The 13886-nt window shown below is 35.3% G+C and overlaps 4 protein-coding genes across 4 annotated transcripts in view; 2 read left to right on the top strand and 2 right to left on the bottom strand.

Moving 5' to 3' along the window:
- LOC104751438 (probable LRR receptor-like serine/threonine-protein kinase At4g36180) overlaps positions 1–486 on the top strand; it is an 8143-nt gene extending 7657 nt beyond the window's left edge. Inside the window, exon 3 of the mRNA XM_019237538.1 lies at positions 271–486. Within this exon, the coding sequence (XP_019093083.1) occupies positions 271–311 (41 nt within the window). The 3' untranslated portion in view covers positions 312–486. The remainder of the gene's footprint in view (positions 1–270) is intronic.
- LOC104751437 (V-type proton ATPase subunit c2-like) lies at positions 1793–3288 on the bottom strand. Its single transcript, XM_010473375.2, has 3 exons — positions 3119–3288; positions 2731–3016; positions 1793–2125 (listed from the first exon to the last, which is right to left on the bottom strand). The coding sequence occupies exons 1-3, from the start codon at positions 3195–3197 to the stop codon at positions 1993–1995; spliced, it is 498 nt and encodes a 165-aa protein (XP_010471677.1). The 5' UTR covers positions 3198–3288; the 3' UTR covers positions 1793–1992.
- On the top strand, positions 8434–10744 carry LOC104751435 (aldehyde oxidase GLOX-like). Its single transcript, XM_010473374.2, has 2 exons — positions 8434–9572; positions 9883–10744. The coding sequence occupies exons 1-2, from the start codon at positions 8574–8576 to the stop codon at positions 10528–10530; spliced, it is 1647 nt and encodes a 548-aa protein (XP_010471676.1). The 5' UTR covers positions 8434–8573; the 3' UTR covers positions 10531–10744.
- On the bottom strand, positions 12697–13661 carry LOC104751434 (histone H3.3-like). The gene is made up of 4 exons (XM_010473372.2): positions 13480–13661; positions 13317–13393; positions 13129–13219; positions 12697–13019 (listed from the first exon to the last, which is right to left on the bottom strand). Exons 1-4 carry the CDS (start codon positions 13549–13551, stop codon positions 12849–12851), a joined length of 411 nt encoding a protein of 136 aa, XP_010471674.1. The 5' UTR covers positions 13552–13661; the 3' UTR covers positions 12697–12848.

Raw genomic sequence — 13886 nt, 5'->3', positions numbered from 1 at the left:
CGGGGAAAAAAGCAGTGATTTTCACGGAGGATGAAGATATAGTGAAATGGGTGAAGAGACAGTTACAAAAGGGTCAGATCGTTGAGTTGCTGGAACCGGGTTTGTTGGAGCTTGACCCGGAAAGTTCGGAGTGGGAAGAGTTCTTGTTAGGGATCAAAGTTGGGCTGTTGTGTACCGGAGGAGACGTCGTTGATCGTCCGTCAATGGCTGATGTTGTGTTCATGCTTGAAGGGTGTAGAGTCGGTCCGGCGATTTCCTTGTCCGCCGATCCTAGTTCACCTACTTCTCCAGCCGCCACCGCCGCATCTTGAAGTCGTTTTATCTTTCTAATCATTTTATTTCTTTTTTCCTTTGTGGATAATTCATTTTCTTTTTAATGTTGACTTTTATTGATCCGTGACTTTTCTTGCGTTGTACTTGTCACGGGTACCACAATCTGATTTTAAGTGTCAAAGCTATTGAATTTTCCACGACGAATCAGTTCAATGTGAATGTGTCATCTCTTGTGTTACAATCGAACAGTTTTTTTCCCGGAATTCTCGTTCAATAAAAAAATCATGTTCCTGAAAATTATAACAATACAAAATTAGTAATAAGATATAGTATAATTTTGCCCATAAAAAAGATATAGTATGACCCTACGGCGCCGTTTGGTAAGCATTGCGTGTATTCTTCAGACAGCCTTCCGTGAATTGGTCAGTGGGTTAAGAGTAGATGTGGGGTTCTCTCCTTCTCAAGTCTCAACATTGTCTTCATTCTGTTTAGTTCCCGCGAAATACGTTTGGACAAGTGGGTGTGTGACACGTGGTTGTCTCTCCCTAGGGAGATGAAAGTAGCCGTTGCTTGGATTCTTGTGTTTGTGTTTGTGTTTGGGGAATAGTGAAGTTAAGCCGTCAGAGGACGAAAAGCTTTTTAAGCAGAGAGCCTAAGTTGTCTGGAACCAAGCCACGTCGGATTTTACACTGTTTATAGCCTGTGTACTTGTCTTTTCTTGGCTTTTTTTACTCATACTATTGCTTCTCTTTCAATTATTTAATTTCTAATGTTTGGTAGGTGTATATATCAATGGATAACTCCGCCTTATTATAGTCTTTGGATTCCTTTTATAAAATCCTAAGGAATAAACTTTAGGAAGTAGTATAAACCTTTGTCAAAAGAAAAAGAAAAGAAAAAGAAAAGAAAAAGAAAAAACAAGAAAAAAAACTTTATGTATTAAATCAAAGCCCATAAAAAAAACATTTAAATTTCCATGACATTTTCGAAAATACGTTGTTCATGAAGATAATTAAAACAAGAATGGTTGTCGTGAAGAAGGGATTGGTGTAATCAAGAAGGGAAGGAGAATAAATGCAAGGGAGTTGTAAGTTTGTGTGAGAGAGTTTAATGAATGTTGTTGCTGTGTGGACAACGACTCATCGGATTGTTAAATGTGTCATATCGCCCTCTCACTTTGCTGCTGTCTTTATAACGAGTCATGACTATTTTGACTGTGCTTGTGTGGTTGGCATGCTCTCTTGAACCCACAGCCATTATTTTACACACCAATACACCATAGTTATTTTCTTGTATGAAGCGCGAATGGTACGATACTTATTTACTGTGAAAACGGTCATTCCTTCAGTGCTGTGTTCATTTATTGAAAATAAAATCGAATATTCTACTTAGGTCATGTGAAGATTTCATGTAGCAGAGTTTATAAATCTCACACTCAGAACAACATATACCGATTATTAGAGTTATTGGATATTACATAATCATTGCTGATTAGTTTTCAGAGGGAAACTAACACATATTGTATATGTAAATCAGTAAATATATAGTAGTGATGCAAATGAAAAAATGAATGATTTTGGTACAACGTCAACTGATTTCACACAAGTTTGTTTCCAATAATATAACCGAACTCAGATGCACACAAAAAGGAGAAGCGAAACATTACATAAAACTTATCATATCAGAGATGATGATAATAATAATAAGTCTCCGCTGCTTTCACTCAGCCCTAGACTGACCAGCTCGAGATGAGAGGATGATACCAACAATGAGACCATACAGTGCAAGCGCTTCCGCAAAGATGAGAATCAGAATCATTCCCACAAAGAGCTTTGGTTGTTGCGCATTCGCTCTGCAAAAGATATAACATGCAATGAGATTAACAAAACAGATTCCTGAACTAATAAAGCATCAGGTGCAGCAGCGCCTGTGTTCTAAATTAACGGTAATTAACGGTAATGCTTCAAAGATTCAATCCAGGTACAGTTCTAAATTTGCAGATCAATAAAGAACTTTCTCTGGGATGAGTTTTGATATGAAACAAGTAACAAAAAGGTATTTCTAATCTTTGAATCAAGATTACAATCAAGAAGGAACTCTATCTTGGAGAAATGTTGAAGCACTCTCCTAACTCTGCTAGAGCCAAAAAGCTTTTCACTAACCAAATAGTCAAAATATGTTTCCTTTTCTCACTAAGTCTCTATTTCTAGTCTACAAGAGCTGTCTTACAAATTAAGTTTCATCAAAGAACTACAATTCCTAGCTACTGTAAACCACTGATCACTTATAAAAGAAAAATTGTATTCTGATCCTATTGAATGATGATGTAAAACAACAAACACCAAAAGCAAACACTGCCTAAGGGCTAAGTCTAAGAAACTTCTAAACAAATCAATCCATAAATTGCTGAAATCGAAGAGTTTTAAGATCAATGTAGAAGAGATCTGTTGTTGTTACCTAACACCAGCATCGCCAACAATACCAATAGCCATACCGGCGGATAGACCAGCAAGACCACAAGCAAGCCCAGAAGAGAGATGAGCATAGCCATCGAATAGGTAATAAGACTTGGCCTTAGGGTTAATCCCAGTACTGATGATGACGGCGATGATCAGACCATAGATACCTAACACACCAGCCATAACCACAGGAACAATCGATTTCATAACAAGTTCAGGTCTCATCACTCCCATCGACGCAACTCCGACCCCGCTCTTTGCCGTCCCGTACGCTGCTCCCATACCTGGAAAAAACAACATCAAATCGGATCGGATCGAAATCAAAAACCATGGGTGATTCATTCAATTGATGAGAAATTGACAAAGAGAGGGATCTGATTCTTTACAGGAGAAAACGAGAGCTGCGGCTGCGCCGAGGAATCCGAAGAAAGGAGCTGTTTCATCGCCACTGAAACCTGAAGCCATGGCTCTTCTTCGTTTGATGATTGTGTTGTGGCTCCGATGAGATCTCTTGACAAAATTATTGTTTTGTAAATTGTAGGAGAGAGAGAGAGAGAGAGAGAGAGAGAGAATTTTTTTTTACGGGAGTAAAACTATATATTAACTAACCGCTGTTAAAAAAAAAAAAATTGGTTTATCTTAATTTTGGGCCTTATGGTGATGCTATTAATACTAAATAGCTTTATTGGGCTAAGATGAGAGGCCCAATAAATAGTGACGATCAGGCGGTCTAAGATGGTATTTTTTGTCGCTGTGATGAAAACAAAAACTAGTTTAAAATAAATAATAATGAAAATAATAACCCAAAAAAGAAAGAAAAGAAAAAAAATCGGCTTGCAAAGAGTTGATACATGGAACTGAACATTGAGAATTTGAGAGTCATCATATGTGCGACGCTTGAATTCATAGTTTTCATGAATGAAAAATGTAATTGTCAACGGTTAGTCAATCATTGTAATATAAACATGTCTGTCTTTAATTAATAAATCTTTCGTGGCTTTCTTTGCTATATAATATATATGTTAAGCCATAAAACGAGTGCATCCCCTAAAACATACTATTTGGACAGATTCACTTCACATTTCACAAAACATACGATAACATAATACTTCCTCCGTTTGTAAATATAAGATGTTTTAGAGAAGTTTTTTTATTTCATAAAATAAGATTTTTCAAGTTTCTATGCAACTTTTAGATTAGTTTAGTATTTTATATTATGTAGTATTGTTTCTGATTGGTTGAACTTGTTAAAAGTAAAAACTTCTTAATCTGCGTACTTTACTTAAAACATCCTATATTTTGCAACGAAGAAAATATTATTTTGTATATATATGAAAATATAATATATTTATGCATCATATATATTATAGCTCATATCAATTAGAGTACAGGTAAAAAAAAAAGAGAAAAAGAAATGTGGGCGGCTTTTGAATTATGAATGTGACAGAATTGGCAAAATCTTTATTATTCTTTTTGTTTCATACCTTTCGCGCATTTTCCTCATACTTCATTTGCAAAACCTTAGCTAAGTTTGACAGTATGTATCTTAAACATAATTGTCTTTTCGTGAACTTTCTTGAATGAAATGTTGGTATACATTTGGCTTTCTCTAATTAATTACTGTATGATATCTACATTATCTATTTCTTTGGTCTGACCTTTTTGTCATCATTTGATCTTCTTCCTCCAATTCTCAATCACGATCGTCATTTGTCAACATTAAAATTTTGTTCTTAAGAAACCCTTTAACAAAAAAAAAAATTTGTTCTTAAGAAAATGAAAACATTATTAAATTTAAGTAATATTTACCAATTTAAAACCAACAAAAGAACCAATTGTTTATAGATGAAAAAAAATGATTTTCGAATGCTCATAAAGGAATAAAGCTGTGAGTCCTGTGACATGTAAACCTGTTACGTTAACAATACGCTTCGATACATATATGCACACGCGCAAACATAAACTGTAATACCAGTGGAGAGATTCTTAATATCTTTACAGTTCGTAATATATATATATATATATATATATATATATATTATTGGGATATTATTCGATATCACAAATCATATCCCGTCCATTTAGTAATTGCACTTATTAGTTTCCTAAAGTTACGCTAACTAGTCTTGGTGACTAAGTTTCTGTAATGCATATATACTTGTAATCGTTTATCAAGTAAATACACAAGATTCAATCATCTTCTTCCTCTGATTCTACATAAACGAAGGAAAGTGTAAAGCAAATCGTTCACCAAAGAAGAAGAAGTATCGCTAGTCAAACCAACACCCCAAAAGAAGACTGAATGTCTTCTTGCAGCAGAGACATTTTTTTTGGTGTGTTGGTTTGACTAGCGATACTTCTTCTTTCAGTGTTGGAGAGATTCTTAATATCTTTACAGTTCGTAATATATATATATATATATATATATATATATACTTTAAACATCATTTCGACATGATTTTGGATTAATACACAAATGGTCAAATGAGTTGAAAACAATTTTAATTTTTTTCTTTTGTCGACGATTTATTCCGAGATATATACATTTTGGTGATCTTTGATCATTATAAAACTCTTCTTTGCAGCTTTGAATATTTATTTATCTGGAAGGACAGTTGGACCAACGTGACAGAATAAAAATCTTCTTTCATATCAAATTTTAATTATAAACACGGGTTTTATAGTTGCAAAAAAAGTTACACTTTTTAACACGCCCAACGCTTTTCCTTGTCATATTTTGTTATCTGTGCATAGAAACTTTGTATATTAAAGATTCACTGAATTGTGCTTAGTGACGACGGTGGAGTTAAAACGTTCAAATATCAGACGAAAATTACACCTGGGAACATTGACTAAATTTCCTAATTATATATGTTATGTACGTTAATCATTGGAATGTTTGGTGTTGACATAACATTATAATTCAACCCCTCACGTATAATGTTAATAATCAATCATATAAACTGTCCCTTCGACGACAAATTAACATTTAATATTAGTTCATTTCAGGTTGGTACCACGTCTTGATAATACTAATTAATTGTATCCAAAATGGTATTGACCCAACCGAAATAAAAGTATGAACCGTACATTTGTTTCACTTGAGATATCACTGTTTACTAATAGGCTTTTAAGTCTTAACTATTTGTCTATTTGCATAATCGGGTAGACAAACTAAGACTGTTGGATGGATGTGAATATACATATACTACAATATATCATCCCAATAATATATGAAAAATTATTGGGTTCACCCCTAGGGGTGAACAACTCTCATTCACCCCTCTTAATTAACCAATCAGAATACAACAATATACCATATTATATCATATTAAAAAAATCAAAATTAAAATAAAAAGACAATACAAATTAAGAAAACAAATTATGAGGATCTTTTATTAAAGAAATTATGTCGGTTTGGGTTATAAAAGAGTATTATAGTTTAAATTTGTAATTTCAAAATTTTTATATCGTCTGAGTTTATAAAGAATGGTTAGATTTAGATTTTAGAATTAAACAAAATTATATGTCGGTTTGGATTTACAAAAGAGTGGATAGAGTTTAGATTTTACAATTAAATGAAATTATATGTCGGTTTGGGTTTACAAAAGAGTGTTTAGGGTTTAGATTTTACAATTAAACAAAATTATATGTTGGTTTAGGTTTATAAAAGAATGTTTAGGGTTTAGATTTTACAATTAAACAAAATTATATGTCGGTTTGAGTTTATAAAAAAATGGTTAGAGTTTAGATTTTACAATTAAAGAAAATTATATGTCGGTTTGGGTTTATAAAAAATAGTTAGGGTTTAGATGTAATAATTAAAAACTATAATATAATATTTAAATTAATAATTTTAAAATTGATTGATCTACATAGTTTATTTTCTTAATTAAAATTTGTTTTTCTTAATTTAAAGAGGGTGAATAAAAGTGGGATGAACCCAAAAATTATCCATAATATATTCCTTACGCAGTTAATATTATTTGATGTGGAATCTTTATATGGCTTCATATATATATCGTTATACAAATGTTGCATTGAATTTAAATCAGAGAAGAAACCTTTTTAGAACGTTGGGGATAACCCAATCGTGCCGACCCAACTATTCCAATTTTACATTTACATGTCTAAAAAAAACTTAAAACTGTTTAATCAATTCGACGCTATTTTTTTTTAAGTTTCGATGCAAAACTAAAAGACTTTCAAATTAAATTGGCAGTAAGAGGCAGAGTATTATCATTATGCTTTTGATTTCAGTGAATTCAGTTTTATTTTATCACACGCGGTTTTATTTAATTACAAAATGGAAGAATTGACCTAGCTAGGTGTAAGTTTGAGCGGTGGAAAAAATTTCGCAGATTTTTAATGTTAGTCAACTTTTAATTAAATAACTTTTCAGTATTGAAATATTAAAAATTATTAAAAACACAAAGTAATGAATGAAATATGGCAAAATATCACCATTGAAGTTTTGAAACAAATTAAATATGTACGTGACTTGTCAATCCGAAAAAGGTTTGTTTACTTATTTTTGTGTTGCTAATAAAATAATAATTTTATATAAGTAAACATGACAAAATATCACCATTGAGGCTTTGACACAAATTAAATTAAATACGTGTGTGACTTGTTAAAACCGAATGAGGAGAGAGTAGTGTGATCAATCAGAATCTTTTTTGGACTCCTTCTCTCTCTTAATATTTTCTCTCCCTTCTCTCTTATAAAGAACTCGCTGCCACTCTAGGTCTTCATCTCCGACCGGCGGCCATAGCGTCAGTTCGGCTTTAGTTTTATGTTTAGTTTTCTAGTTCTTCTTTCTTTTATGGAGAAATCTTTGATTTTTCTAGTCTTTCTCTTTTTAGATCTAAGATTTAGGTTGTTTGATTTTGTTGCAGGATTCATTTTTCTTCTTTGCCTGAGCTTTCTATGGCCTAAACCGCGTTGGCTCTAAACCACTCACAGTTGGTGTGGTGGTGATTCGGTTTCGGCGATCTATTGTTTTAGGTTTCCCTACACAGCTTCAACAGATCGGATCTAGGGCATGATCCGCTCAGGTTTGGGTTCTTCTTACTGGTTCAAGTCACTTAGTTGACACTTCCGACCATGGCGTTTCCGATAGTCTCTGAATTGAGTTCTTCTGTTTCGCCGCTCAAAATTCCCCAAGGTTTCTCTTCTGAAGACTCTAAATCAACAATGTGAGGCAAGATATTCGTAGTCTTTCAAGGTTTTGGTTAACTCTGGTGTCCTTTGCCTTCTACTTCTTGCGTTTTTGGTTTGTTCGGGTAAAAAGAAGTTTGGTTTCTCTGTGTAAAATCTACCATCCTGTTTTAGATCTCTTTTTTTTCTTTGTTTGGTTCCCCTTGTGTGGGGCTTAGTTTCCGAGAGCTTTAGACCTTGTAGGTTTGTTTTCCCGGGGGTAAAGATATCGTCGGCTTAGTTTTCGGAAATTAAAGTACTCGGCCGTTTCTTGTAATTCTCCTTTATTTCTCTTTAATATATATTCCAGATGACAACAAAAAAAAAAGACGTTAAAACCGAAAAAGGTTTATTTACTTGTTTTTGTGTTCATATTATAAAATAGGTAATTTTATTTAAGTAAATTTATTGCAATTTCCATTATAGACTAAGACTATAAGCTAAAAACGGGGAATGTGGCATGATAATCTAAGAATAATTGTACAGTTTCTAGTTTCTCCCATACTTTATTAAGTTATCTTTACATTAATATTTGATTTTTTTTTCCTCCAAACCTATAAATATTAAGTAGAGAGCTCATGGACAATTAATACATGTACCACACAAATTAAAAGAAAAAAACAACCCGTGAAGAAACAAAATATGGCTGCAAAAGCTACAATCCGAATCTTCACCGACGTTAATTATCTCCGATGCTTGGCTTTCTTCTTCCTCCTCTCGTGCCACTTGACATCTGGAGCCGGAGGAACATGGAGGCTTCTCTTACCGAACGTCGGAATCTCAGCAATGCACTCTCAGCTCCTCCACAACGACCGTGTCATAATGTACGACCGAACCAACTTTGGTCCTTCCAACATCTCTCTCCCTAACGGAGCCTGCCGAAAGAGCCCCAACGACGCCGTCTCCAAAACCGACTGCACAGCGCACTCGGTAGAGTACAACGTCGCCTTGAACAGTATCCGTCCCTTAACCGTCCAATCCAACACTTGGTGCTCCTCAGGCGGAGTCACCCCCGACGGCACTCTCCTCCAAACCGGAGGAAGTAGAGACGGAGAACGTAAAACTAGACTATTCGCCCCTTGCGACGACGATTCTTGCGACTGGACAGAAGTAGATAACGGACTAGCTGCAAGCAGATGGTACGCTTCGAACCATGTTCTCCCTGACGGTCGTCAGATCATAATCGGAGGTCGAGATCAATTCAACTACGAGTTTTTCCCAAAAACAAACGCTCCAAATCTCTACGAATTACCGTTCTTGGCCCAAACCACTGATCCTGGACAAGAAAACAATCTTTACCCTTACGTGTTCCTCAACACCGATGGTAACTTGTTCATATTCGCAAACAACAGAGCTATATTGCTCAATTATGCAACAAACACTGTCGTCAAAACTTATCCGGAGATCCCTGGAGGCGATCCGAGAAGCTACCCTAGCACTGGCTCAGCCGTTCTCTTGCCGATCAAGAACCTTGTGTTAGAGGTTCTAGTGTGCGGAGGTGCACCGAAAGGTTCGTACATCCTCGCTTCTCAGAGAAAGACTTTTATTAAAGCTCTTGACACGTGTGCGAGAATCAATATCAACGACGAGAATCCTCAGTGGGCTGTTGAGAAGATGCCGAGAGCTAGAGTTATGGGAGACATGACGCTTTTACCTGACGGACATGTTCTGTTAATTAACGGTGGTTCTTCAGGGACAGCTGCTTGGGATCTTGGTCGTGAACCGGTTTTTAATCCTGATATTTATCATCCCGATAGACCGGTCGGTTCAAGATTCGAACCTCAGAACGCAAACGCTATCCCTCGGATGTACCATTCAACCGCGACTTTGCTACGTGACGGGAGAGTTATCGTCGGAGGGAGCAACCCACACGCGTATTACAATTTCACCGGTGTGCTTTTCCCGACGGAGCTGNGTTGAGAAGATGCCGAGAGCTAGAGTTATGGGAGACATGACGCTTTTACCTGACGGACATGTTCTGTTAATTAACGGTGGTTCTTCAGGGACAGCTGCTTGGGAGCTTGGTCGTGAACCGGTTTTTAATCCTGATATTTATCATCCCGATAGACCGGTCGGTTCAAGATTCGAACCTCAGAACGCAAACGCTATCCCTCGGATGTACCATTCAACCGCGACGTTGCTTCGTGACGGGAGAGTTATCGTCGGAGGGAGCAACCCACACGCGTATTACAATTTCACCGGTGTGCTTTTCCCGACGGAGCTGAGTTTAGAGGCTTTTTCGCCGTCGTATTTGGAATCTAAGTACTCGAGTCTTCGTCCGGTGATCATGGATCCTATGCCACAGACAACGATCAATTACGGTCAAATCTTGAGGCTGAGGTTTACTGTACAGGGAAGAGTGAAGACTCCGGTTAAAGTCACTATGGTGTATCCTTCGTTTAATACACATTCCTTCTCGATGAGTCAGAGGCTTTTGGTTCTTGATCATGTCTTGTTTTTAAGGATTGGTTTGAGCAGGATTTATGAAGTTAGCGTCAGGACTCCGAGCTCTGTGAATCTTGCACCGCCCGGTTATTACATGGTTTTCGTGGTGAACCAAGATATACCAAGTGAAGGTGTTTGGGTACGTTTAGAGTGAACGTGACCCTATCATCAACATTGGTCATTCCCTACTATATGTGTGATTTTTATTAAACCCACAAAATCGGGTGATTTTTTTGTTTTTTTAATATTTATGACTATTATTTAATTAAGACCTTATTATATATTTATTTCTTGGAATTGTATGTTATTATAATGATGCAATTACAAAAAAGGAATCAGATACTTTGATATTATTTTGAGTCGGTGAAGTTTTCATGTTATATAGGATACTTTATAGCTACGTGAGAAAGTTTAATGGTTTAAAAGGAACACGAAATATCTAATTTAAGTTTTTAATTACGCTAAGAATAAAGGGGAATAACGAGGACGTGGGCAAAGAGAACGATGCTAGACGACTTATTCTTTGCGGATATATGTGGGAATAATAAAAAAAAAGATAAACAAGAATGTGTGATTAAATAAGTTGGAAAACCCAAAAAAGGAACGTCGTGTGTACTGAGATTTGCGAGACCAGAACTAGAGAGGCAACAGATTCTAAAAGACAAAAAAAACTACGTACTGAGTTACGTCATATGATCCAACTAAAATTCTTACTGTCTTGCACGTCTTCCACTTATGTCACTCTCGCAATTGTGTAAACTATATCTACGCCATTTACACCCATTCACAAAACATGCCACCACTTACATTTCTAGTAAAATTCATATCGGATCCACTAAGAGCATCTTTATTGGTAGGTTCATATTTTGGAGTTCTTACATTTTTTAGTATTAAAAAGTGTACTTTTATAAAATAAGAACATTTTGTTTGTTAATTAAAATTGCACTCTTCAAATGGTAAGCTCTTATAAGTTAGGTTCTTAGTTTTGAAAAAAATTGTACTCCTTCATTGGTCACCTCAAACAAGCAAAACAAAAAGATGACCAAGGAACATAGACCCTAATAACTAAAGCAATTAGAAGATGTGGAATGTGAAAATAAATTGGATATATGGGTACATACAATCCAACCAACCAAAAGAAGCTTTTCACCAGAGCTATTGAAGAGAAGCACACACAAACTAGATCCAATTTGATCAAGTAAAATATACATGCTAGTTCTACGATAAGCAAGAGAACAAAATATAAATCAATAACAAGTAGCAGAAAAGAGTGATCTAAAAATGTGTCAAAGTAATTGAAGAGGTCCACCCAGTGATGAAAGTCACCCTAAATTAGAAAAAACAAACAAACAAACGTGAAAACAAGAGTAGACAAGAAAAAAAAGAAGGAAAACAGATTCACAAACAGGATATTAAATTACCTTGTCAGAATTCCCAGCAGAACATGCAAGGGGTTCTTGTACCAAATTTTCATTGTTGTGTACGAGAGGAAAACAACCACCCAAATAGACAAAACAAGAAGTGATGGACCTACGATCCAAAAGTATTTTGTTCCATTCTTATTAGTAATATATATAAAATGAATAAATCGTAAGGTGGAAAAAAAACATGAATTGGTACAATATTTTCAAGAAATTAGAGAAGAAATTAATTCACATGGTCGAATTGTTAAAAGAATCATCATGAAGTTGGATGACAAAAGTATAGACTTTTTCATTCTGATTTTAATTATATATAGTTCGTTTTTACACACACTTTAAATGAAGTTGGATTAGTAATTTAGTATTGCTTTTGGTTTGGATTCTCTACTTATCTAAAAAAAGAAAATAAATTATCACTAGACAAGAAAAGAAAAAAACCTAAAATTACCCCTTTTTTGGTCGATAATTCTATTATTTCTACTATCTCCATTTCAAAATGTAAAATGTTTCGGGGTTAGTACGAAAACTTTTTTAAAAAATTGTACCTTTTAATTAAAATATATAGTTTAAAAATAAAAGATATTATTTCATTAAAAAAAAATACAAAAGTACAGAGCCCAATAACCAAAAATACAAGAGCCCAAATATAAAACCCAAACAAAAATATAACTCAAATTGTTTCTAATCCAAACTTTCCTCTATTTCGAATCAACCAATATGTAAATAATTTGTGAATTTTCAAGACATCAAAAATCTTAAACCCCTACAACCAACAGAGCAAAACAGAGAAGAAACACAAGTGGATTAATAATATTTTCTTTGCAATCTCAGGAACACAATCTTCAAGAACAATGATCATCAATTCAATCTAGGGAAGCAATAAGTACGAAATATCAAAATCATCAAAAACCAAATTCATAATATCTCAGAAAAAAAGCTCATAAGAACATTGTAGCTTAGTTAAACGCACAACACCAAATCAAAACGAAAGATAGAATAGAATCCAAAATACTAAACATAATAAACCCCTAATTGATTCCATTCCACAACTCTAAGCACGCTCCCCGCGAATTCTTCTTGCGAGCTGAATGTCTTTAGGCATAATCGTAACCCTCTTGGCGTGGATGGCACAAAGGTTAGTGTCTTCAAACAAACCCACCAAATACGCCTCCGCAGCTTCTTGGAGTGCCAACACAGCATGGCTCTGGAATCTCAGATCCGTCTACACATATATACACACCCAATTAAACAACTTCAACTAGGATCAAGATTCATCAATTTAAGGAATCACGAATACATATTCTAGGGTTTTTTTTTTTATCTATACGTACCTTGAAATCTTGGGCGATTTCACGAACAAGACGCTGAAAGGGAAGCTTACGGATCAACAACTCTGTGCTCTTCTGGTACTTACGAATCTCACTGATTGATTTCCACAAACAACACACAAAACCATCGGGTTTACAAAATTGGGAAAACAGAACATGATCAATGATTTGAGAAGGTGAAATTTACTTACCGAAGAGCGACGGTTCCAGGACGGTAACGATGAGGCTTCTTGACTCCACCGGTGGTCGGCGCAGATTTCCTCGCCGCCTGAAGATTACACAAATCAGTTACAGCCAAATTCGAAACCCTAGATTCTCATATTTTACAAATACCAAAAACTAAAAGAAACGAACCTTGGTGGCGAGCTGCTTCCTCGGAGCTTTTCCTCCATGTGATTTTCTCGCGGTTTGCTTCGTACGAGCCATGAGCTTCCTTCTTCAACAAAAAAGATCTGAGAACGATGAACGAGAGAGAGAGGAATCGCAAGTCTCTGAATTGTGTTTTTGAACTTTGGTGGAGATGAGAGATTAGTAAATAAAAAAGGTATTTTATATAGCGAGGGAGGGAAGGTGAAATTAGGTCGGTTAATTTTGGGAGATTAATGAAGGAAGGATTAGTTTGATAGTCGTGCGATTAATGACATGTTCGACGGTCCAGATTTTATTTAGGATAAGTTTTAGCTTGCGTGTCGATCCACGTCTTCGATTCTTATTGGTTTTTTTTTTTTTGTGTGTGTATTAAGCTTGTTAATCTGACTGTT

This window comes from Camelina sativa, chromosome 16 (genome assembly GCF_000633955.1).
Source record: "Camelina sativa cultivar DH55 chromosome 16, Cs, whole genome shotgun sequence".
Taxonomy (NCBI): domain Eukaryota; kingdom Viridiplantae; phylum Streptophyta; class Magnoliopsida; order Brassicales; family Brassicaceae; genus Camelina; species Camelina sativa.
This window is presented reverse-complemented; position numbering and strand designations above follow the sequence as displayed.